The sequence below is a fragment of the Enhydra lutris genome, unplaced genomic scaffold, assembly GCF_002288905.1.
Source record: "Enhydra lutris kenyoni isolate GAN:26980312 unplaced genomic scaffold, ASM228890v2 scaffoldscaffold12, whole genome shotgun sequence".
Taxonomy (NCBI): domain Eukaryota; kingdom Metazoa; phylum Chordata; class Mammalia; order Carnivora; family Mustelidae; genus Enhydra; species Enhydra lutris.
In genome coordinates this window covers 52,740,428-52,765,059 of record NW_019154096.1, presented here as the reverse complement: position 1 = coordinate 52,765,059, position 24,632 = coordinate 52,740,428, and the positions used below count along the sequence as shown (strand labels likewise).

Sequence of the window (24,632 nt, the reverse complement as noted above, 5' to 3'; positions counted from 1 at the left end):
AAGGAGATCAACCAATTTGCAAAACAAGAGCAAGAAAGACCAGGGGCTGAATTTGAAGAATGATCACGTTTGGGGATGAAAGGAGGAACTGCCAGTGAAGGAGAGGAAACAGACAAGCAGTCAAAGAAAGTAAGACAGGCTTGTTTGATTTGTACTGCACCTGCGGGAGGTAAGTTAGCTGTCCACCTGAGATGCTCCCGTTCTGTGTCCCCATTATCCTTGGAAGTGTCTAAGTCAGCTGACGGAGAAAGGGATACAACAATATGAAATGTCAAAGTAGTGACCTGTTTGATTTTCTCTCCTTTCCACTTTCCCTCTCTGCCTCTATCCAGCCTCTCATCTTCCCCGCGGCTTCCCAAAACGACTTAAGCCCCGCCCTTATGGGGAGCCCAAAGACTTTCCTTCGCTCTCGGCTTCCCTCGTCGCTTTTGGCCCCGCTCAGCCGCCGTGGTAAGGCCTTTGCGCATGTGCAGGGTCAACTGAGAGGAAGGTGAAGATGGCGGCGGCCAGGGCGCGGGTCCTGGGAGTCCGATGGCTGCAAAGGGCTACCCGGACCGTGGTGCCCTTGGGTGCACGGACAGGTCCGTGAGAACGGGCGAGGCTTGAATGTGGAGGTGCCTGAGGTTTGGTGTGTCGATAGTTGGAGGGGGCGGGTATTGCGGGTACTGCGGTGGCCATGTCCGGCGACGGGGCGGTGGTGGTTGGGAGTTAGTATACCCAGAAAAGGGGGTCAAGAATCTTACTGGTCCTTTGAAGCCCGGGCCGCCGCAGCCACCGCAGCTTGAAGCCCTCAGGGCGGCAGGAAGGACAGGGTCTTTCCTGACCCGCCCTTTTCTGCTCTCTAGCTTCGCACATTACGAAGGACATGCTCCCGGGACCCTATCCCAAAACCCCGGAAGAACGGGCCGCTGCCGCCAAGAAATATAATATGCGGGTAGAAGACTACGAACCATACCCGGATGATGGCATGGGGTGAGATGCAGAGTTTGCTTGCAGCTGGGTAGTGATGCGACATAGCCAGCTGGGTTGGGTGGCTCGACTCTGACCATTTTCCCTGAACCTTCTCGTGACCCCTCAGAGTCAATGGTGTGGATGCCTTTCTCGGTGGAGGGAGGTGGGAGGTGATGGGTGAGCAGCTGCAGCCTAGAGGACTTCAATTTTCTCCTTGGCTCAGGCTGTTTCCTCAAATGAGGAAGCCGAGATTTTAATAGCTCCCTTGAGGACCCCTGAATAGCAGGAACTTTCCTTGGCTTCAACCAGAGTGCGAGGTTTCATTTAGATTGAGCATCTGCTGGGCTCAGGTGCTGTCATCCAGGCACGTGATCACGCTGAAGCTGGACTCCAGTCTTGAGAGCCTTATTTGTAGATAGGATACTCTGTGTTCATGTGTATATCTTTCTTTTAAAAAATTTCTTTGCTGTTAGGGCTGTGGAGTTGAAGTAACTGTCAAGCAGATTAAAGAGCCAACTTCCCTACTCCAGTTGATGTTACCCCCTCCCTTACATAACAGCCTTGCGGTTAATTATCTGAAGTGATTACGGTCACCCTCGTTTTCTTTCCTAGCATCACTCTTTCAGTAGTGGTTTTAGCAGCTCCTATTCTTCTTCTTGTTTTCCAGTCATTTTCTGTGACACATGACTAGTTGTCATCATTTCCTATGTCTCTTTGTTGTGGACAATTGTAGCCTTGGTAGCAGTCTATAAAAGTTGAAACTGGATTTGTTGGGGGAAAACTCAGCTTATCAGGAAGTCCCATGAGGTGTTTGAAACATGGAGATGTATGTTAACTCGGTGGTTGGGGAGCACATTTGCTATGAAGAGAATGCTTTCCTAATCTGAACCCCTTTTGTTTGTATACCAATTAGCTGGGTGACCTTGGGTTCAAACTAAACTTCAGTTTCATTTTCTGTCTAATGAGGGAATCTAAGTGATTGATTGCTAAATCCCTTTCCAGCTCTAACATTATAACATTGCATGACTGTTATTGAAAGAAGGTAAGAAAAGCATGTATGTTATCATGTATGTTAAAATGTTTGAGAGTTTGACATGATCTTTTACTTACACTTTGGACTTCTGTGATTAGTTCTGTACTTAGTGACTATAAACTGAGATCTTAATTTGAAAGTGGGTTTCTCTGTCCTTAGGTGAGGCAGTTATGTGACACTTGGTTGCTCATCTCTTAACATGAGGGTACTTTGAATTGACTGAGTGATGCTGCTCAAAGCCCCTTCCAGAAGTTTTTCTGTCTCTCAGGTATGGCGACTACCCAAAGCTCCCTGATCGCTCACAGCAGGAGAGGGATCCGTGGTATAACTGGGACCACTCAGACCTGAGGTTGAATTGGGGTGAACCGGTAAGAGATGCATATCTCATTTGACCTTTCTTCCTTCTCCCTAATATCTTCGTGAGGATTCTTTCTTTAGCTTAAATGGCATTTTGCTATCTAAGCAACAGTAAGGTTTTATGCCTAAGAAAGCAAGATCCAGTGATCCGAGGTCTGAGGTTCCATGTGTGGTTCATGGAATGAGACTTCTGTAAATAATCAGAGCTCTGTACTTTGAAAATTATGAACTGCCATGCAGTCTTTGATCAGCAGAACCTAGGCTTAAGCCAGCACCTAGACCTCTGTAGTAGAGTAGCTCACACTTGATTTGCAGAATATTGCTCTGGGGCAGTAGAGTACCTTTATCAAACCTTGTATCAGGCTCTGATCACCTTTTTGTAGGACGAGCAGAATTTGACATTGAACTGTTTTTCTGCCTCAGATACACTGGGACCTTGACATGTATATCAGGAACCGTGTGGACACATCCCCCACACCTGTTTCCTGGAATGTCATGTGTAAGCACCTCTTTGGCTTCGTGGCCTTCATGGTGTTCATGTTTTGGGTTGGGGAGACTTACCCCACCTACCAGCCTGTGGTGAGTATCTGAGAAGTGCTCTGGTAGGTACATTTACTGAGTGCTGTTTCCTGAGGGAATGAAGTCTCTGTAGTAGGGATCCAGCCAATACACACTTGGCTTCCTGTTAAGGCCTGTAGAAGGCCTCACCCATTGACCTGGCACAAGTCTCAGAGCACTGCTCCATGCCTACTTCTTGGGTCAGTCTGAGTGAGAAGAAACAGTTTAGGACTAGATGAGAAATGAGAATGTGTAAGTCAACTAGTCTTCTAGAGTTGCCATTTGGGGACTTTACTTACCAGTTATATTTTGGCAAGTGATCTTTCAAGGTAGAGTCAAGGAATCTGGAGCTGAAACCTTATTCTTTGCTGGAGGTGTGAAGGACACTAGGTCCTACAAGGTATGGAAGCAGTTGGTTTACTACGAGCACAGACAGTTTTATCCTGGAGAGCGTAAAGGATGTGGAAAATATATTGTCTAGCTTTAAGGAAGTTTGATTTGGATAAGAAGAAGATATAGATAAATGACACAACGAGTAACATTTGAATGGAGATACAAGAATGTGGTGGCAGTTTTATGTATGTAGTGAACCTGTGTATTAAGAGGTATGTGGTCCTGTTGAAAAGAAGGATCATGCTAGATACTAAAAATATGTATAGACTTTGGATGGTGGGCAGAAGCTGGAGGGAACATTTGGAGCAAGAGAAAATAGAATGAAGGAAGGAGAAGGAGAGTTAGTTAGCTGGAATGGAATAGGGGCATACAGTATTCCTAGATAACTAGCTATATTGGTTACCTCGAGAGCTGTAAAAATTCAGACTCCTGGTTCAGTAGCTCCATGGTGGGGTTCTAGCATCAGTATTTAACAAGTTCCCAGGTAATTTTCATGTTCTGGGAAATTAGGTGTGGAAATCGCCATGTTAAAAAAAAATACCGTGAGTTGAGTTGGTCATTTAGGTTGGGATGCTTTGACTGTGAAGTTAGGGATTTGGACTCAGTGGTATAGTAAGACATTCATTCAAATATTTATGAAGACCAACTATATACCAGATAACAGATTGTGCTGGGGGTTGGGGATCCAGTGATGACTGGTCTGCCTCTAGGCAGAAGGGAACTATGTTGAGTTTTTGAACAGAAATGACATGATGAAGGTTAGGATTTTAGGATGATTAATCTGGGAGTTGTCTACAGGGTAGATGGTGTAGGAAGGAACTGAAAGTAGGAAGACTGTCGTGTTTTCAGTTGGCTGCTCAGTGCTACCTCTGCAGAGATAATCAGTGTCCTGATGGTAGCTGGCATGTCGGTGTGCACTGACATGAGCCTTCCTACCAAGCCCCAGGGGCTCCAGGCTGGAGAGTGCACATAGGGCTGGTGTGAGCACTAACTTCACTTCAGGAGAGCAAGAAACACAGTGTGGCTCTTCCGTTTTTCAGTTCTGTAAGCACATCACCCTTTTCTCCTCCCCTTGAGCTGTGTTCTCTGACAGCTGTTTGTTGGTAAAGCCAGCAGCCCCTAAAGCACGTCCCAGCCGTGTCTCCTCTGTGCTTTCCCCCACCGCTGCTCCTGCACGCCTCATTTGCTGGGCCACTTTAGTGGTGGAACCATTAGAGGCTGAGTGACTTAAAGGAGATTGAGTCTGTCTAGACCCCAGGAGAGAGTGGGATGGATGGATGCATCGTCTCATTTAGAAAGCACTTACCCTCCCTCCCTCCCTCCCTCCTTTTCTCTCTCCTTTTCTCTCTCTCTCTCTCTCTCTCTCTCGCTCTCTCGCTCTCTAACACACACACTCTCACGCACGCGCACACAGTGTAGGCACCACTTCTCTTACAATCTAGGCTTTCTCTCTGCCTTGGGCTGATTAGGGAAGAGGAGTGCAGTTCCTGCTGTTCCAGCCCAGCTGGGTCCGACCAAAGGCTACCTTGTACCCATTTGCCATGTGTGATTGTTAACTCAGAGTGGGGTATAGCCAGGTATTGACTGGGATGTATGCTATCTTGCTGACCTGTGTTTTTTCCTTAGGGGCCAAAGCAGTATCCTTATAATAATCTGTACCTGGAACGAGGCGGTGATCCCACCAAAGAGCCTGAGCCAGTGGTTCATTATGAGATCTGAGGTGGCTTCATCAACTTTGTGCTCCTGAACTGACTCCCTCATTTCTAGAGGTTTAACCTTAATGAAATCCCTAATAAAACTTAGTGCTGTGGTATCTGTGCCTCATTTCCGCAGGAATAGCACTACCGTGAGGACCTCATCCTTTTCCTTTTTTTTTCCTTTTTCTTTCTTTTTTTTTTTTTTTTTTTTTTGTCTGCAGCCCATTCCCAACCCCTACCCTTCCTGAGATTAGAAAGATGGGAGGTGGGGGGAGTTAAGCACAAGAAAATGGTAATTTGTTAATTTTGCTGGGACCATGAGGGTATTTGAGAGTTCAAGTTGTGTGGCAGATGGTAAGGGTAGCTCCTTTTCCCATTTACAGGGTTGAAGAAGAAGGAAGATACGTTCCTCAGTTCCCAAGTTGGAACAAAAAGTATTTCCAATAAAAGAAAACCTTTTTATAGTGGCTAGTTTTTTAAAAAATTGTACTTCAACATGTTTCAAGTATATTCTAGGATAAATAGTTGTTTTTGGACTCAACCTGGGGCTGTGACGGTCTCTAATGTGTTTTCTGTTGTAAGAGTGTGGATTCCTTGAATCCACTTCTGAATCCTACATTTATGTATCCTGAATCCTACATTTATGAATTAGAGGACAGTTCAGTGAGTTATTCTGAACCTGTGCATGGCTTTTGCTCCTGTTTTTGAGGATTTATCTTAATGCTAAGTGAACCAACTCATTTTCTTTTTGTCCTTTGTCCCTTTGGGGACATTTTCTTAAAGTAACAGTCATGCTGCCTGATAACCTGTCCCATAAAAAAAGCACACATTCAGTATGACCTATGAAAGCAGGTCCATCCAAGTTTGTTTTTGTCCAGGCACTGAAAGGGACTTTTATGAGATCAGGGGGTGGGTACTAATACCAAAATGCCTCTACTTCAGTGTCTCCACTTGCTTTTTATCTGTCTTCATTTTCTGTCCTCAGTCACATTTGATAATATATTTAACAAACAGACATCTGTGTATCTAATATATATAATATTGTGTGATTATATATATATATGTATATACATGCATGTATATACATATATATAATATTGTGTGATTATATATATAATCACATGTATATATGTGATTATATATATATGTATATACATATATATATATATAAAATCAGACACTGATAGGACCTGGGGATATAAAATTGGACAGGACGAAATAATTGCCTTTAAGTACTTACGTAGAAGCTGAAACTGGCAGTTACAAAATAAAGTGAAAGAATTAAGAGATGTGTAAACAGAAGAGTGTTTTGTTTTTTTTTTCTTTTTTTTTGTCAGAGACAGCACAGGCAGGGGGAGTGGAAGGCAGAGGGAGAAGCAGGCTACCTGCTAAGCAAGGAGACCGATGTGGGACTCGATCCCAGGACCCTGGGATCATGACCTGAGCCAAAAGAAGACACTTAACCAACTAAGCCACCCAGGCGTCCCTAATTTTAATTTTTAAAAAAATTTTTTAATTTATTTTTGGGGGGAGCAGAGGGAGAGGGAGAGAGAATTTTTTTTTTTTTTTTTTTAGATTATTTATTTATCAGACAGCACAAGTGGGCAGAGAGGTAGACAGAGAGAGGAGGAAGCAGTCTCCCTGTGGAGCAAAGAGCGCAATGTGGGACTCAATCCCAGGACCCTGGGATCATGACCTAAGCCGAAGGCAGAAGCTTTAAGCCACTGAGCCACTCAGGCACCCCAAGAGAGAATCTTAAGGAAGTCCCACGTCCAGCGTGGAGCCAGACGAGGGGTTCGGTCTCACATCCTGAGGTCATGACCTGAGCCAAAATCAAGAGTTGAAGGCTTAACTGAGCCACCCAGGCACCCCTGTACTTTTCATTTTTTAAATTCTGTCCTGCTTGGAACTGCCTTACGCTTTTGGTCTAGATTTCTTCCAGAGCATTCCCATCAGTGACATTTCTGCCTCATTCCCTAATTTGAGGTATATTCTAAGGTTCCATTTTCCACCCTGTTTACTTGCCCTCAGAGCTCATCCACTGTTGCGCTAAGATGCTCCAGAAATGCTTGGTAAGTACTTAATACACAGGAAGAGTGTGAATGGTCTTCTGTCCTGACTTCAAAACCCTCTAGTCCACCCAAAAAGGAAATCTAGGCTTGTGTCACAGTGATTTGGGGCTCAGTCATAAAATAACTGAACCAATTCACCATCTTTGGAGGTGTAGCCAGCAAAAACATGGTGGAACTTCCGCATTAAACCAAAGTTTTGAATCGCAGATAACAGGTCTAAGTTCTTTAGCTGCTGGCAGAACATTTTTATTTGAAAATGCCGTAATTCCCTCAGTCAACATAAAAAAATCCATCTGATTTTTTTTCACCTCCCTCTTCAACTGTTAACCTTCATAAGTCACAAGAGCCTGTCCAGTTTTCCTTTATAGTCACTGTCGCTATATTAATCCAGGCTGTCATCACCTGGTACCTGGACTGTTAGTCACCTAATTGGAGTCCCTGCCTCCAGCTCTGGTTTCTCTCCAAGGGAATCCATATTACTTGTCTCAAAATACAATCCTCATCTTACTGCATCCCTACTCATAATTCTTAGTAACTACCGATTACCTGCAGGGTTGAACTCGTATTCTCAACCTGTATCCGGCCTCTTTTTAGTTCATGGTAAGGGAAATGCCAAGGGGCCCACAGGCTCGTTGGGCCCTTCCTTCTCTCTGAGGTATCACCTACCTTGCTGCTGCAACGTATGACCACCTGTCTCATGTTCCTGAAGCCCTCCAGGAAGCCCCTGGTCTACAATGCCAAGCCCCCTGCATGCCTGTACCTTTTCATTAGTCAAAAAACAATGCACAAAGCCAACAGCTTTTGGCTACCAGTTGGTGCTGGGCTGTAGTGTGTTGCTGTTATTTATGGCCTCGATTGCTATTTACCTTTTCAATTAGGATTCCACTGAGAGCTTCTGGAACTAGTACCGGGTCTTCTCCACTTCAACAAATAATGAATTAGTATTTTCCCTTTTCGCGGGGTGGGGGTGGAGGCTGTGCCCGGAACCTGGCTCAAATCGAGTAGGTCAGAATTGGTCGTCGCAGGATCTGACCCACTGCCGCAGAACTGCGCAACCACAGGACAGGTGAGGGAGCCCGGAGCAAAAGCGAGAATCCTATGACCTCCTTCGCAGGTCAGCCAGCTCCTCGACCCCGCGCTTTGCGCGCGCCGTGCCCTGACAGGACTACTTTTGGCCTTCGGCAGCCGCCGTCCGCAGCGCCCATTTGAGCCCATAGGCCCTCGGAGGAGACCGGCTCTGGCTGCGCCGCGCTACCCTGACGGGGCTCCCCGTGCAGGTGGGTCTTGCCCACCTCTTTGGGGGTAGGGGCGCCCGGGAGTGCTTCCCCTCCTTCGGGAGAGAGTCGCAGGGGAGCTTGCCCCCAGCGGAGACCCCGGCCCGCGCCTCTCAGGGCCCCACCGCGCCCGCCCTCGGACTGGACCCGGCTCGGCTCCCTCGCGGCGGTGCTGCGGCCGGACGAGGGTCTCCCTTGAGCGCCGCCCTCGCGCCTTCCCGTGCGCCCCGGGCCTGGGCCTGGCCGGGTCGCTGCCGCCCGCCCTCCATCACTGCAGGAGTCCGTTCGGCTCTTGGTTGAAAGTAGTTTAAAAGCCCATCTTCCCAGTTTCCAGACCGTCGGGGATTTAACACCTCATGTGCGGTTGAGTTTAGTTTGAACTAGTATAATGGTTAAAAGCACTGGGCTATGGTGGCTGATGTGGGTTCACGTCTCGGACCGGCCAGTTTTCTTCCCCGTAAAAATGGGGATCATATAGTCCTTGCCACGGAGAGCCATTGGGAGACTTGAGATTTGCACGTTAAATGAGTAGTGCTAAACACAGCTTCTACTTTTGTTAAGGGCTTTCCCCGGAAACGTGAAAATGGCTTTGACCAGCAGGTGGCGGTGGTGACTGTATGAGGCGTTGTGCCGCAAGTCCGTACGTAATTGTGTTGCCTCAAGTGTTTAGAGGCCCCCTGAGAATCTTGGCTGAATTGGCAGCCTCAAACTTTCTTCAGGCTGGAAAGTACATTACAGATTGAGTAGTACTACCTGCTATTTTTCTAGGTTGAGACTAACCTGATGGTGGCTTCCTTAAGCAGGTCACAGCAGGTCCCAAGTCTCCTCCCTCAAGTTCAGTGTTACATTACAAACAAACAAAACACTTTCCTGCCACTTTGCAGCCTGTTGGGATGGCACGTTGAATATGCGTTAGAATTGGATTGGAAACCACAGAATTAAAATGGATGTCTACCTTCATTCAACAGATAAGGTTAGCAAGGGGAAAAAGATTGAGTCTGATTTTCATTGGATGGCTCACCTCTTGGAGGGGGTGAGAAGATGAGCCCAGAAAGGTGTGATAAGGAGCCAGTATGCAGAGAATGAGAGGAATAACGTTCAAAGTATGGGAAACAATTTACAAAAGTTCTGAAGGGGGCGCCTGGGTAGCTCAGTGGGTTACAGCCTCTGCCTTCAGCTCAGGTCATGATCCCAGGGTCCTGGGATTGAGCCCCGAATCAGGCTCTCTGCTCAGCAGGGACCCTGCTTCCTCCTCTCTCTGTGCCTGCCTCTCTGCCTACTTGTGATCTCTGTCTGTCAAATAAATAAATAATGTCTTAAAAAAAAAAAAAAAAAGCTCTGAGTTAGTATAAAGCCAGGAAAGGAAAAAAGGCGAATGTGGCTGCAGCACAATGAGTAAGAGGGGAAAGTAGCAAGAGATGAGGTTGAAGTTGTAGGCTGGAGCCTTTGAGCAGGGTCGTAAGGGGTTTGAGTGCAATTTTATTCTGAGTGCAGTAGAAGTCATTGAAAGATTTTAAGCATGGAATCCCAAAATCCTCTTTGATTTTAAAGATTTTATTTTATTTGACAGAGAGAGACAGCAAGAAAGGGAACACAAGCAGCATGAGAGGGAGAAGGAGCAGCAGACTCCCCGTGGAGCAGGGAACCTGATGTGGGGCTCAATCCCAGGACTCTGGGATCACCGCCCGAGTGGAAGGCAGGTGCTTAATGACTGAGGCACCCAGGCGCCCCCCTTTTTTATTTTAAAAGTTCACTTCCACTGCTATGTAGAGAGTTAATTGGGTGATGGTAGAGTGAAGATAGCTGGTTGGAGGATTATTGCAGTAACCCAGGTGAGAGATGATGGTATATTCAAAGAGTGTGGTGGTGATGGAGATGGAGAGAAGTAAACAGATTAAGATATAATTTTGGAAGTGAAATCAGAAAGACTTAATGAATTAGAAGGGAATAAGGGATAAGGAGGAATCAGGGATTTTCAGGTTTTCTGGTTGAGCAATTGGGTGGAGAGTGGTACCAGTTACTGAGATGAAGAAAACGGGAGGAAGAACAGATTTAGCGAGAGGAGATGGTGGAATAGAGAAATCTGTTTTAGACAGACTAACTTAGGTATCATTGCTATATCCAAATGGAAATGTTTGATTAACAACTTATATATAAGAACTTGGAGCTCAGAAGAGAAATTTGTGTTGGTGGTACGAATTTGGGGGTCATCAGCATATGGATGATATATAAAGCCAAGGGAATAGATGAGGTCACTGAGATATTATCTGATCTGATAATTATCATCACCATTGGGCTTGTGGCAGCCACTGTGTTTGGATATCTTTTTGGGGTAAATGCATTAGATATCCGTAATTGGGTAAGTGAACTGTCCTTGCAGAGCTACAGATGATTATGTGTGTGTTACCCCCTATTGCCCTGAAATCCCCATTCCATGGTGGGGAGAGGGAAACAAGATCTTGTGTCTGCAGGTACTCCTTGGATCTGACCCTTAAGTTTGCAGGTTTCTATTTTCAGTGGACTGAGGGCCATGTCAGTTTTCTGCCCCACACAGGACCGACCATGAAGCTAAAGGAACTTGAACGGCCAGCTGTCCAAGCGTGGAGCCCAGCCAGCCAGTACCCTGTGTGTCTGGCCACAGGTATGATTATATTGTGGACTACGATCTGCTGAAAGTACATAAGTCAAGAGGAGACTTAATATCCAGAATTCCTTACTGAGCTTCAGAGAAAGCTTTAGAGTCATGGAAAGGTGGGGTTTGCTCACAGCATAAGCAAAGGGACATTAAGTGTTTGGAGTACCTCGGGGCAGCCTTGAACTATGGCTCAAGCCTGGGCACCTCTTGTTTTCTTCCTTTCCTTGGAATTACCATTTGGAATAGGGTATTCCCAGTCCTCTCTGTTCTTCTGCCTCTCCACTCCCCAACCATTTATTCCCCAAATCCATGCATGTATTTTTGCTTATATGCTGCCTCTTCCTAACTTTTCTTGTGCCTAGGAACATCTGCCCAGCAGCTAGATGCCTCCTTTAGCACAAATGGCACATTGGAAATCTTTGAGGTTGATTTCAGGGACCCCTCTTTGGACTTGAAACACAAGGGAGTCCTTTCTGCCTCAAGCAGGTACTATGTCTTAATTGTTGATGGGTGTGTGGGACAGATCCTGATACAGACCCTGTTGAGGAATCTTGGTAGTAATGTGTACTTCTCAGAGCTCATGAGGAGATACGTGAGGGGAGACGTTAACCCTGGGTTTATTTTGCAAGAGGATTTTTTAAAACACCCACTTGCACCTTTTTGGTCAGCAGCGGCAGCGTTGGGCAGAATTAGGTGATAGAGGGCACCTGGCTTAGATGGTTGAGTGTCTGCCTTCAGCTCAGGTCATGATCCCAAGGTCCTGGGATCGAATCCTACATTGGGCTTCCTGCTTGGCGGGGAGCCTGCTTCTCCCTCTCCCTCTACTGCTCCCCCTGCTTGTGCTCTTTCACTCTCTCTCTCTCTCTTAAATAAATGAATTAAATTAAAAAAAAATCAGGTGATAGAGACACCTCACACAGAACTGGACCCATAAGTACCTGATCTCTCTCTGAGCCCAGAGATGTTGGCTCCTTCCTCCCTCGGCTCTTGAGAAGATAACCTTACACAATATCTCCCTTTCTGCCAGTGGAGGGAGAATGAGTGAGCCTCTCCTCATCGTGGTTAGGCACTGATTGGGTACTCATGGATTTCATGGCTCTGGTGGGCTTTCAGGGCTGAGTACTAGCATTCACAGAGGGTATGTATACAGACCAGACACTAGCTCTGTGTATTTATTCATCCCTCAAAATGGGCCTAAGCCACAGGTCATGATCTCAGGGTCCTGGGATCGAGCCCCGCATCGGGCTCTCTGCTCAGCACTGAGCCTGCTTCCTCCTCTCTCTGCCTGCCTCTCTGCCTACTTGTGATCTCTCTCTCTCTGTCAAATAAATAAAATCTTTCAAAAAAAATAAATAAAAATAAAAAAAATTAAAAAATGGGCCTAAGCCATAAATACCATTATTCCCATTTTACATAGGAGGACACTGAAACTCTGAGAAGCTAGGATTTACATCTAGGCCTAACTTCAAAATCTACCTTCTTTCTATTATTCTATTATTCAACTTTTCTTTTATAGGTTTTGTAAAGATGTGGCTTACAGCAGTGGTCTCCAGATTTTCATACCACCAGGGAAAATGTGAATATTCACTATACTTGATATATACATATACATATATATATACACACACACACATACTTATATACTTATATGGGGAATATAAGTAATATATTTATATTACTCTACTATTAAGAATTAAGTTTCTATAATTTTATACATTAAAAAGTAAGTCTTTTTCCTACAGCTCAGAAAATTATCTTGCTCATCCCACTTTAGAGATTACTGATCAAAATGCAACATTGCATTCTCTTGTGCGTTTTTTGGTTCATCTGAGAGATTAATTAAGTTATTTAAACAGAAGTACCCTTTTTTTTTTTCTTTTCATGGTTCAACCTAATAAAGGTTAGTTATTGTTCTCCTTTTCTGGAGCCCCTCTGTCACTTTCTGGCAGTATCCCTTATTTTATAGTTTTTTTACATCTCTTTCTATTTCCAGTACCTTTCCTTTTGAAGAGCAGCCACTGGAGGTTTTACCAATAATCATGAAATATTCTTAGCATCTAAGCAAGCATTCAGAAAGGGCCCCTGAAAGGGGTGAACTAATGCAATAACATTCGTACTCCTGGAGTTAAGAAGAGGGGCAGTGGGCAAGGACCCTTCTCCTCAGCCAGCAAAGTAGCAGCCTCAGCATAGCAGTGGCTCCTTAGGGCAAAGAGTTCCTAATAGAGGCAATATAATTGCTTAAGAAATCTTGTATCATGCTTGTGTATGCCCATGCATACACAATAAATATATAAAAATATATATATATATAAAATAAATTACTTATTTTATATATAAATATATAAAATCTTTTTAAAAATTCTTGTTTTTTAAAAAGAAGGTGCCTGGGTGGCTCATTCAGTTAAGCATCTGCCTTCAGCTCAGGTCATGATCCCAGGGGTCTGGGATCGAGCCTGTCATCAGGCTCCCTGCTCAGTGGGGAGCCTGCTTCTCCCTCTCCCTCTGCCTGCAGCTCCCCTTGCTTGTGCTCCCTCTCTCTCTCTCTCTGTCAAATGAATAAGTAAAATCTTTTAAAAAAAGAACTTTTCTTAAAAAAAGAAATCTTGAAATTGAATCCTAAGATCCCTGTGGGCAGGGATTTTTGTCTGTTTTAGTCACTACTGTATCTCTGGCTCCTAAAACAGTGCCTGTTGTTAGATGCTTAATAAAATCTGTTAAATGAACAAGTGATGTTAGAAATGTCTGGATTACCAAAGTGAGCATTGGTATCTGCAATTTCAGTTTGTTATAGTTATTCTTCAGTTAATCTTAGTGCCTGGAGAGCATTTCAGGGGTGATGAATGGTAGGTTTTGCAGCCAACTAGGTTGAAGGGACCCTTTTTGAAATGTAGGTACCCAATAAAGGAATCATAAACTTCGCTTCATATCCTGTTCCATCCTGCAAGGATTGGGGGCTATAGCCAAAATAAATAGTACAGTTAACCCTATTGATAGTATTTCATCTCTACTTTCTTCTCCACCTCCATAATTGTATCCAAATATTGATTTGCATTTTCAAAGAACTAAAGAATTACCTTTGACCTGGATCTATTAGAGTTGTGGTTTTTGTGTGTTTTTTTGTTTGTTTTATTTTAAAGATTTTTATTAATTCAACAGAGAGATAAAGAGCACAAGTAGGCAGAGCGGCAGGGAGAGCGAGAAGCAGGCTCTCTACTGAGCAGGGAGCCTGATGCGGGGCTCGATCCCAGGACCCTGGGACCATGACCCTAGCGGAAGGCAGCTGCTTAACCGACTGAGTCACCCAGGCGCCCCAATCTATTAGAGTTTTGTTGAGGAAATTATCTTAGACACTCCAGAGTCTAAGACACCCACTTTTGGCTCAGCCTGGGTTCAGTCACTCACTCAGAAACCCACATTTCAAACTATTGACCAAGATGATCAGGTAGGTAGAGAGCTGCCCATTCTTTGCTTTATGCTTTCCACTTTTCTGTGTCATCTTTGGCATGGTTTAGTGGAAAGTACAATTGTATTGCATCCTTGGCTAAAGGTCCATGACTGCGCAGGTGGTATTCTGACAGTGGTCTTCAGTTTCCTCACTTATGTATAAAGAAGAGGTTGTGCAAGATGGCTGCTAAGAACCTACTGGGCTCTAGATTCAGGTCTAATGTTCAGTCTTTCCTTCCCTTTCTTTTTTTATAGCAAAAAAAGCTGCAGCTAAGTACTCAGTTCACAGGTCAACACACAAGTCATGTATTTGCTTTTTTCTTTTTTTTTCTTTTCCTTTTTCCCCCTAAAGAGTTATTCATTTATTTATTTATTTGAAAGAGAGAGAGAGAGAGCAGAGGGAGCAGCAGGAGAAGGAGAGAAGCAGACTCCCCATTGAGTATGGAGCCTGACTCAGGGCCCAATCTCAGGACCCTGAGATCATGACCTGAGCCAAAATCAAGAGTTGAATGTTTAACCAACTGAGCCACCCAGGTACTCCCCACTTTTTAAAAAAAGAAACCTTCCTTGTGTCTCTTCATTGTTACCTAAACATACACTTTTCAAAACCTTTCCCCTTCCTTTGCCTGTCCTTTTGTGGCTCAACCACATTTGAATCCTGAAGACCTCTTTATCCTTAATCCATGATGCATCAGAGAAATGTTACATATTTAGAAATACCTGACTGAAAGAGAACTGCTCTGAAACACTGGTATAAGTGCAGACAAGGAGCTGCCTCAGGCTATAAGTAGACTGGGAGTGCGTGGGTAAATGCATCAGAATCAATACGGATTTCAACATTTCCCTTATTGGTCCAGGCTGGTATCAGTCTGATGTATCTAGTACAGGAGTTCTCAACCCTGGTTGCTTGTTAGAATCACCTGGGGGCTCATGTTAAAAATGTGAATTATGTAGGTATGGAAAGAATCTGTATTTTCTTTAGGTGCCACCCATCATTCCTGATGCTCTGGGGTGCCCATTGTTACCATCTGCATGGGAACCTCTTCAGCAGAGAATTCTACCGGTATTCTCATGTTTTGAAAGTTCCCATTTTTCTATACAAACTCTTTCTATACCTTCTCCTTAAATCTCTTTTCTTCTAATGTCTGAAAAATCCTATTTTTAAGCCAAAGGCCAACTTGTTTGTTATTTTTTTTAAGTTTTTATTTTTAAACCATTCAAACATAGAAAAGTTGTAGACTAGTACAGTGAGTAATTGTATGCCTTTCCTTAGATTTGTCAGTTGTTCATTTTTAGTTGCATTTGCCCGCATGCTTCTGAGCTCTCTCTCTGCACACACACATGCGTACACCCGCCACCCCCCACCAACATGCTATTCCCTGTCCTTTTGCAGAGCAGAGATGATTGACAGTCCTTGAGCCCTCTGAAGGATCATGTACTGTTTGGGCTCCTGCTTCACCCTTGCCAGTGAAATGGTTAACCGTAGGACTGTACTTTCTGCAGGCTTAGAGAAAGGAAGTCACTTTGTCATGCGCTGTGTTCTGCATTTTGGTCTCTCAAAACTAACAGGGCTTTATTTTCCAGCCCTTTGGTGACTCCCCCTTGAGGTGTCAGGTGCCTTTGTCTTCGGTCTGGAGGTCATGAGCTGTGCCCATACTGTAGCATCTTCCACCATCTGTGTGTGAGTTTTTCTGTGGCCACACTCTCTGGTTTCTGTGAGACCTATTCGGGGCTTCTGTAGCTGCTCTGTTGACTTGCCCTCTGCCCACACTGACCTCTAGCCCCAGGGGGACATGGCAGCCTCTCAAACTAGTATGGCACACATTCTTCTGCCCTGTTAAGATCAGGGCGACCTTAGAACACATAGGCATTTGGACAGTAGCTCTGGAGCCACCGTTTGTGTCAGCTCTGCTGTTTTATCTCAGTTGCTGACCTGGTCTCAACCAGTGTTCAGCTCTTTACTTCTAACAGGCGGTTGCTGCTCTCATGACTGGCCAAACAGGTTCCTGCCTGGTCACCCCACTCAGTTCTCAGGGTGTGGGAACATTTCATTTCCAGGTTGGGATCTTATAGTATCATTTGATGTGTAATCTAGCTTCTCTGAAGGGCTGTGGAAATAGCCTTGGCTGGCAACTGTGAATGAAGGACAAGCTACCTGGGAGGCTTTGAGGATTTCACATGCTTTACCTGGGGGCTTTGCAGAAGAACCATCTTTGTCTGCAAGAGCCCAGGGTCCATCTTGTTCTTTTGTGCAAGACACTGGCGGTATCTCATTAGAAGCATCATTAGAAAGCCAAAAGTGTTTCCCGAGAGGTATGTTTATTCTTTACACTTCTCTGTTGGTAGGTCTGGCCCAGGGCAGTCACATGGAAGATACACAGGGTGGAGAGGTCTGTGGGTCTTTTCTTACCTCCAGTTTGAGAGGGAAGAGGGGACAGCAACTGTTTGTGTAGGGAAACTGCTTCATAGTCCGGTATAAAAGAGTTTGGACCTTCTTCTAAGCAGAATACACTATTTTATGATAGTTAAGAGCTTGGGCTCTAAAATAAGATGGGCCAGGGCACCTGGGTGGCTTAGTTGGTTGAACATCTGACTCTTGATTCTGGCTAAGGTCATGATCTCGGTCATGAGATCAAGCCCCACGTCAGGCTCCATGCTGAATGTGGAGTCTGCTTAAGATTCTCTCTCTCACTCTTGCTCTACAAAAATAAATAAATGAAATAGGATGGGCCAGGCTTTAAACCTTGATTCTGCCACTTCCTAGCTGTCAAATAGAGATAAAATTACTAGCTGTGTATACAGAAGTTTCATAAATTCTCTCTGCCTCAGTTTCCTCAATTAAAAATGGAGTCCATAATAATACTTCATAGGGTTATTGAATACTAAATCAGCTAATACATGTGAAGCACTTAAAACAGTGCCTGGCATATAGGAAGTATCCAATAAGTGTTAGTTGTTGTCATTTGAGTTGTGAGGATTAAGTAATCTATTTGAAATATGTATCCCTGGGTCTGTGTAACCCCAGTAATGTTAATTAAGGAAAAAAAAAAAAAAAGCATGCCACACAACTCTGAGGCAGTGTTCTCCTGCCTTCTGGTGTAACAAAGATGGAATCTTTTTTCAGAGAAAGGGCATGACCAAGCAAGCAAACCTGTGTTGTGTGTCTGGTAAGTGAGGGAGACAGGCAGACTCCATCTTGGTGGGGATGCCTGCATATTGACAGAGGCTGACAGAAATGCCTCCTCTCTGCCTACTGACATGAATCTGAGTTGGTGCTGATGCTGGTTCCTCCTCTTTGTAGGTTTTACAAGCTGATCTGGGGGAGCTTTGGCAATGGGCTTCCGGAAGGCTCAGGGATCATTGCAGGCGGCGGGGACAATGGCCTGCTTACTCTATACAATGTGACCCACATCCTATCTTCGGGGAAGGAGCCTGTGATGGCCCAGAGACAGAAGCACACGGGACCTGTCAGAGCCCTTGACTTTAATCCTTTCCAGGTACTGCATTTCATTTGGTCTAACATGGCCAAGCCGTGGAGCCACAGATCTGAGTGGAAGCATTCACTTATGACCTTTGGTCTGTAATTCTGAGCCCTTCTCACACTGTTATGGGGGGAGGTTTTGGAAGCCCCAAATGTGGGTTTCTTTCCCCCTTTCCTGTTCTTACCTTTTCCTGGGATGGTGTATCTCCAAAGGCCTTTTCTTCATACAGGCCAACCTCCTGGCCTCGGGGGCCAGTGATTCTGAAATCTTTATTTGGGATTTGAATAACCTCAATGTGCCAATGACCCCAGGATCCAAGTCACAGGTAAGAAGGGTCCCGGGGCTGCTGATTAGAGTGTGCAGCTGATTTGCCCAGGAAAGTCTTGAATTCTTGAGGCACCCAGAGCCCAGGAGACTTTGGACTTCACCACTGGAGGGCAGTAAAGCGCCACAGACTAACATGTTACCAGCCAACCCATAGCAGGGATGGAGGGGAAGGGTGGTGTTTTGTGGTCATTAACTGTCCTAGGGTTTCTGGAACAAAGATGAAGAAAGGCAGTAAAAGACATTGAGAAAAGGAGTGAAAATACTATTTATCAGAGTAGAGCTTAGGCAGAGGAGAGTAAGACCCTGGGCTCTGGAGTGGGGCCAGATAGATCCTTGTCCTTTTGTGGGGTGGGTCAGCTTTGCCTCTATATCTGGTTCTCCCATGCGGTTGGGCATCTTGTGTATGTCTGTCTCTGAGTATACCTACCTGTCAGTCTGTAACTGGGCCTGTCTTTTTGCTTCCTGGCTCTTCTCTGTCTTGTGCTTACAGTATCGTGAGGTAAGTTAAGTATAAATTTGATAGCACCTTGTGCCCTAAAAATAGCAATGGCTTGTCTTTCTGCCTCATTCTTTCTGGATGTCTTACATGTCTTTATTATCCTCCCTTCCTCCTTCTCTACCACTCTCTTTGTCATAGATAAGAGGGCTGATTTAAATCTTGACTCCATCCTCTCAGGAACACCTTGGGATAGGAGTAAATTCCAAGTCTGCCTGCCATTCTCTCACCTTCTACACCAGTCCCCTAACGGATCCTCTCTGGAAAATTCAGCTCCCACTCCCTGACACTGTTTGGGTTTGGGAAGCCCCGTCTCGACTCTTGGGCTTTCTGCGGGGAGGTTGGGAACAGTGGAAAAGCAAATGGCTCTCTGTCAAAGGGATGACAAGTTGTCCCCTTCCCCCTCCCCACTTCCTGCCTCAGCAGCCTCCAGAAGACATCAAGGCACTCGCTTGGAACCGGCAGGTTCAACACATTCTGTCTTCTGCTCACCCCAGTGGCAAGGCGGTTGTGTGGGATCTCAGGAAGAATGAACCTATCATCAAAGTCAGCGATCACAGCAACAGGGTGAGTCGTGAAGGCAGAATACAGGTTCGGGCTCTGGCTTCTTTCTCGTGCCTAGACTTCAGAGCTGCTCTTCCCCAGGCCAGTGTTCTGCTCCCAGCTGTTGCACTTGCAGGTTCAGCCTCTTAGCAGATTTCTGGTTGAGAGTGAATGCTTAGGGAAGCTAAACAGAGCTGACCCAAAGGCTAATGTTCCTTACTTACTCATGGTCATCACTTATCACTTAGAAAAGACAAAACCCACCCTCAGAGGTCCTATTCCAAGTAGGCAGAAAAGGTTCATAACCAGAAGTTTCAGGTTAGGTCACCTGTTGCAGGTCTGCTTTGTTCACAGATGCACAGCTCAGGCCTGGCCTGGCACCCAGACATAGCCACCCAGTTGGTGCTGTGTTCAGAAGATGATCGTTTCCCAGTGATTCAGCTGTGGGATTTGCGCTTTGCCTCCTCGCCCCTGAAGGTGCTCGAGAGCCACAGCAGGTAAAGTCTCAAATTCTGTCTACATCCTTGGTGGATGGTGGGGCATAACTGACCTGGGTAGGAGGCAGTGAATGGCTCGCTTTAGTTACCAGTCATCTTCCCTGTCTTCAAAGTAGTTCCCAGTGAACACACAGTCTCTAAGTCCTAGCTCTAGCTCCAATAAAGAAGAGCTCCTTGAGATCCTGAGGTCATGGAAAAGAACCTGAGATTCCATTAGATGAGATCATGAGAAATATTTGGAGACAATGTTTAGTGCCTCTGGGAGAATCCCCAGGCTCTGATTCAAGGATAATGTTCTTTCTTTAAGTGGTGAGGTTGCTTCATCCAAGACCTTAATAGGAGAACCTTGGCTCCTGTCTATCCTCTGAACAGGCTTTCCCCTGAAGCTGTAGCTCTTGGGCCCATAGCAGAAAAGGCAGCCCCACGCTGTTCTTTCTTACTAAAGGGCTGTATTGCCTTTATACCTTCTTGGGGACTTTGAAGAGTTGAGTCCTCACTACCCTTCTTTTTAAAACAAGCACCCATAGGGTTGAGTGCGTGCCTGATTCATGCTGTTCATAGTCCCTACTCTGCAGCCGGGGAAAGAAGCAGACCGTTCTGCAGGGACCTGTGGGAGACAGAGTAATAGAGTGTATAGTGTACAGGCTCTGGGATTTGACTTGGGTTCTGGTTGTATGACTGCTGAAGGTTCCTCAATTTTTCAAAGCCTCATTTTCCTTGTTTGTAAAATGAAATCAGACTGCTCATTTTACAGGGGTGAAGTTTATCCAAGATATATAAGGCATCCTACTCAGAGTAGGCATTCGAGAAATGTTAGCTGCTCTTTCCTTTTTAGGGGGATCTTATCCGTATCGTGGAGCCAGGCTGATGCTGAGCTTCTGCTCAGTAGTGCCAAGGATAACCAGATCTTGTGCTGGAACCTGGGGAGCAGTGAGGTAGGCTGGCCGTTCTGTGGTTGTGCTGGGGGAGGAAATAAGCTATGTTCTGGGTTACCTTCCTTTTCGTCAGGGTTTCCCTAATGGTGGGGTTCCCTCACAGGTAGTATATAAGCTACCCACACAGAGCAGCTGGTGCTTTGATGTGCAGTGGTGCCCCCGGGACCCTCCAGTGTTCTCTGCTGCCTCCTTCGATGGCTGGATCAGTTTGTACTCCGTGATGGGTAGGAGCTGGGAGGTCCAGCAGATGAGACAGGCTGACAAGGTTTGAAAGGCTTGGTGGAGAATGCTGGAGGGAATGCTGTCTCTATGTGGGGGGAGAGGAAAGGACGAATGGCCTGGGAGGAAATGGGGACTATTGGAGACTGGGAGGCCAGGGCCCTGGGTTGGGAGGGCTGCACTTTTGGTGTAGTGCCCATCTTCCTGGGAGGGTGTCGTTCCTGCTACAATACAAAACAGTCCTTCATGTTGACTCTTACTCTTGGATGTTCCCTGTAGTATTTCAGGGACACTGGATCTCCATGCCGGGACCATTATTTTGGAAATATGAACTGTCTCATCTCCTTTTCTCCTGTAGATCCATTCTGTGTCTATATTCCACTTTAGACCGTGGATGCAGTAGGCTTTCCAAGAGCTTCCTGCATGGGAGTCCTACCCTCACTACCAGTTCCCTAGAATACGGGAGTCCAGCCTTTGTCCAGATTGGGTATCTCAAGGATTCCTCCCAGAGTAAAGTTTATAGATGCGGCACCATGTGGGGTTGGTGATACAGGTGTCCTTTTGCCCTCAGATCTCTTCTACTTTCAGCAAAGGCCAGCCTCTCCCACCATTGCAGGTACCGGAGCAAGTGGCCCAAGCATCGTTGATACCCCCTCTAAAGAAACCCCCCAAATGGATGAGAAGGCCAGCAGGTGTTTCATTTGCTGTAAGTGTAGTGTATGGGGGGGGGTGTGCCCAGTTGTGCGTGTGTGTTTGTGAAGCCTCGCGTATGCCCAACGCGTAGCTGTGTTCTATGGGAAATTTATTCCTACTGCCTGTGCCTCACATCAGGGCCCATTTTTGGGCTCAAGCAGAGTCACTATTGCTCTCTCCTCTATCCCTTCACCTTGCTTACTGTGCCAGTGCAGTCTAAAAAGTATTGGTGGCTGTAGGCTGTTTGGTTATAGAGAACTGCCTGAGGGTTCCATCTGATTTTTCTCTAACCCCTACATGTCTGGACTGGTCCTGAGTGCAGACATGTAAGGGTTAGAAACACAAAGCAGGAAAGAAAAAAAATTGTAAGTCCATCCTGTCACTCCTCTGCTCAAAACCTTCGACCTCTATTCCGTTATGAACTCAAGGCCAAATGTACACAGGGCCCTGCTTACCTTTCCAGTTTTGTGTTTTTTTTTAAGATTTTATTTATTTATTTGACAGACATCGCAAGTAGGCAGAGAGGCAGAGAGAGAGGGGGAAGCAGGCTCCCCGCTGAGCAGAGAGCCCGATGTGGGGCTCCATCCCAGGACACCGAGATCATGACCTGAGCCAAAGGCAGAGTTTTTAACCCACTGAGCCACCCAGGCGCCCCACCTTTCTAGTTTTTATTCCCAACTTTTTCTTATGTGTTCCCTAGGTTCCAGTTTCATATGACTCCTTTCTGTTCTACAGATAACTCCTCAACTTTGCTGCTTCTGCCTGTACCCTTCCCTTCAGCTTCCCTCCTGAGCCACTGAATCCTACTGTGGTCTTTTTTTTTTTTTCCTTAAGATTTTTTATTTATTTATTTGAGAGAGAGACAGTGAGAGAGAGCATGAGTGAGGAGAAGGTCAGAGAGAGAAGCAGACTCCCCGTGGAGCTGGGAGCCTGATGTGGGACTTGATCCCGGAATTCCGGGATCACAACCCGAGCCGAAGGCAGTTGTCCAACCAACTGAGCCACCCAGGCGTCCCCTTCTGTGGTCTTTTATGGTCCCTTGCTTAAATACCACCACCTCCACAATGCCTGACTTTAAACCCTTGTCAAACTTCACTTCGAAGATTTCTACTCCTCTAACGATACATTGTAACTATACCAAGGTTATTTATATACCTACTAAGTCAGAGAGTCCTTGACGGTAGGGACCACATTTTGTTCATTTTTATCCCTAAAGCAAATGCTTCTCAAACTTTAATGCACATACAGATCACCTGGGGATCTTATTAAAATTCAGATTCTGGTTCCTTTAGTCTAGGATAGGGCCCAAGATTCTGATTTTCCAACAAGTTCCTAGGTGATGTCCTTGCCGGTGGTCTGAGGAGTGGCAGGACCCAAAAGTTCTTAATCCAGTGCTTTAAATATTAGGTTTCAGGGCACCTGGGTGGGTGGCTCAGTTGTTAAGCATCTGCCTTCGGCTCAAGTCTTGGTCCCAGGGTCCTGGGATCAAGCCCCACATCAGGCTCCCTGCTCAGCAGGAAGCCCCCTTCTCCCTCTCCCTCTGTGTGCCACTCCCCTTGCTTGTGTTCCCTCTCTCGCTGTCTCTCTCTATGCCAAGTAAATAAATAAAAATCTTTAAAATATATATAAATAAATAAATTTAGGTTTGAATTAAAAACAGATGCATCAAAGAAGTGGTTCTTGTGTTCAGAGCCACCAGTTTTATTGTGGAGGTAAGGCTGACATACTCAGGAGCCAGGAAGGTGAAGAATTCTGATGTTGAGAGAGGTACATTCTGTTGTTTGTTTGTTTGTTTCAGGAGGTAATTCTCTGTTTAATTTTTTGAGGAATCACCAGACCTTTTTCCACAGCAGCTGCACAGTATTTCCAACAGCAATGCCTAAGAGTTTCATTTTCTCTACATCAGCCCTAATCGTCATTTTCTGCCTTTTTTAATTGAAGTGTAATTGACATACAATGTTACATTCGGTTTCAGGTGTATAACTTAGCGATTTGACAAGTCTGTACATTAGGCAGTGCTCACCACACACGTGGCTACCAGCTGTCAGCCTACAGCACTATTACAGTACCGTTGCCTATATTCCCGATGCTGTTGCTCTCATCCCTATGGTGTATACATTCCATAACTAGAAGCCTCTACCTTCCACTCTTCTTCACCCATTTTGCCCATCTTCCCACTCCCCACCCCTCCGGCAACCACCAATTTGTTCTCTGTATTTATGGGTCTGTCTGGAGAGGCCTGCATTCCTTTCTTTTTTTTTTTTAAAGATTTATTTATTTATTTATTTGAAAGAGAGAATGCCTATGGATGGGTTGGGGGAGATGGGCAGAGAGAGGAGAGAGAGAATCAAGCGCGGAGCCCAACACAAAGCTCGATCCCAGGATCCTGAGATCACCACCTGAGCTGAAATCCAAAGTCAGACCCTCAACAGACTGAGCCACCCAGGCGCCCGAGGCCTGCATTCTTGGTATAGCTCTGTCACTTACCAGCTGATGACCTTGGGCAGATCGCTTAACTCAGGAATGTCTGTAAAACAGGGATAGTGATACCTGGTCAGCTTATGTTAGTGAATTGACGTGAACCTCAAACAAGAATATACATAAGCACTTTGTAAGACTAGCAAATATTAACAGATCAAAAGTTAAGTTTGTTTTGTTTAGCGCTAATCTGTAGTGTAGGTTTGTGCTGTAGGAATCCAGTGAAGAATCCCAACTCGGAAAGTTCATTAAGGAGGAGGTCTCCGGAAGGGAAGTAGTGAAAGGTTGGGGAGTAGGCAGTAGCTGTCATCCATGGCTGCAACCTGAGGACCTTTCAGATAACACTGATGCCCAATCCCCGGGCCCTCCCCCGCTCCCGCGCCCCAGATTCGGACTCTGTCATCCCGAGTACAGCCTGATGACTTGGGATAGCTGTGGTCTTGTGTTAATGCGCGGCCGCAGTGGAAACCTGCTGGAGTCAAGAGACTTTAATAAGCTCTGCTTGGTGACAGCTGCTTTAGGTAGGGTGCCTGTTTTGGTGAGAAGGA

The 24,632-nt window shown here is 45.6% G+C and overlaps 2 protein-coding genes across 14 annotated transcripts in view; both read left to right on the top strand.

Annotated features, from left to right (window-relative positions):
- Window positions 1-46: 46 nt before the first annotated feature.
- LOC111145242 (NADH:ubiquinone oxidoreductase subunit B8) lies at window positions 47-5,971 on the top strand. Of its 6 annotated transcripts, XM_022500023.1 has the most exons (6): window positions 55-581; window positions 846-972; window positions 2,253-2,352; window positions 2,765-2,920; window positions 4,919-5,012; window positions 5,373-5,971. In XM_022500023.1, the coding sequence occupies exons 1-5, from the start codon at window positions 497-499 to the stop codon at window positions 5,009-5,011; spliced, it is 561 nt and encodes a 186-aa protein (XP_022355731.1). In that variant the 5' UTR covers window positions 55-496; the 3' UTR covers window position 5,012; window positions 5,373-5,971. The 6 variants fall into 6 exon arrangements, with proteins under 6 accessions (XP_022355732.1, XP_022355731.1, XP_022355730.1 ...); XM_022500024.1 differs by lacking the exons at window positions 4,919-5,012; window positions 5,373-5,971 and adding an exon at window positions 4,707-4,912 and having other exon boundaries at window positions 47-581; XM_022500022.1 differs by lacking the exon at window positions 5,373-5,971 and having other exon boundaries at window positions 59-581; window positions 4,919-5,105.
- An 866-nt stretch (window positions 5,972-6,837) lies between these two features.
- Window positions 6,838-24,632, top strand: part of LOC111145238 (SEC31 homolog B, COPII coat complex component) — a 31,289-nt gene continuing 13,494 nt past the window's right edge. For 2 of the 8 annotated variants that reach the window (XM_022500015.1, XM_022500010.1), the window contains exons 1-11: window positions 6,838-7,061; window positions 8,176-8,338; window positions 10,890-10,976; window positions 11,333-11,456; window positions 17,716-17,911; window positions 18,126-18,221; window positions 19,143-19,286; window positions 19,617-19,759; window positions 20,595-20,694; window positions 20,798-20,959; window positions 21,485-21,619. In XM_022500015.1, the coding sequence (XP_022355723.1) occupies window positions 7,044-7,061; window positions 8,176-8,338; window positions 10,890-10,976; window positions 11,333-11,456; window positions 17,716-17,911; window positions 18,126-18,221; window positions 19,143-19,286; window positions 19,617-19,759; window positions 20,595-20,694; window positions 20,798-20,959; window positions 21,485-21,619 (1,368 nt within the window). In that variant the 5' untranslated portion in view covers window positions 6,838-7,043. Of the gene's footprint in view, window positions 7,062-8,175; window positions 8,339-9,146; window positions 9,309-10,889; window positions 10,977-11,332; window positions 11,457-17,715; window positions 17,912-18,125; window positions 18,222-19,142; window positions 19,287-19,616; window positions 19,760-20,594; window positions 20,695-20,797; window positions 20,960-21,484; window positions 21,620-24,632 lie in introns of those variants that run through there. The other 6 variants (XM_022500011.1, XM_022500012.1, XM_022500017.1 and 3 more) reach the window with 6 other exon arrangements.

Coding starts and splice junctions, on each gene's coding strand:
- LOC111145242 (XM_022500023.1), top strand. CDS start 497: ATGGCGGCGGCCAGGGCGCGGGTCCTGGGAGTCCGATGGCTGCAAAGG. Junction 2,353..2,764: donor GGTTGAATTGGGGTGAACCG/GTAAGAGATGCA, acceptor TTTCTGCCTCAG/ATACACTGGGACCTTGACAT. Junction 2,921..4,918: donor ACCCCACCTACCAGCCTGTG/GTGAGTATCTGA, acceptor TTTTTTCCTTAG/GGGCCAAAGCAGTATCCTTA.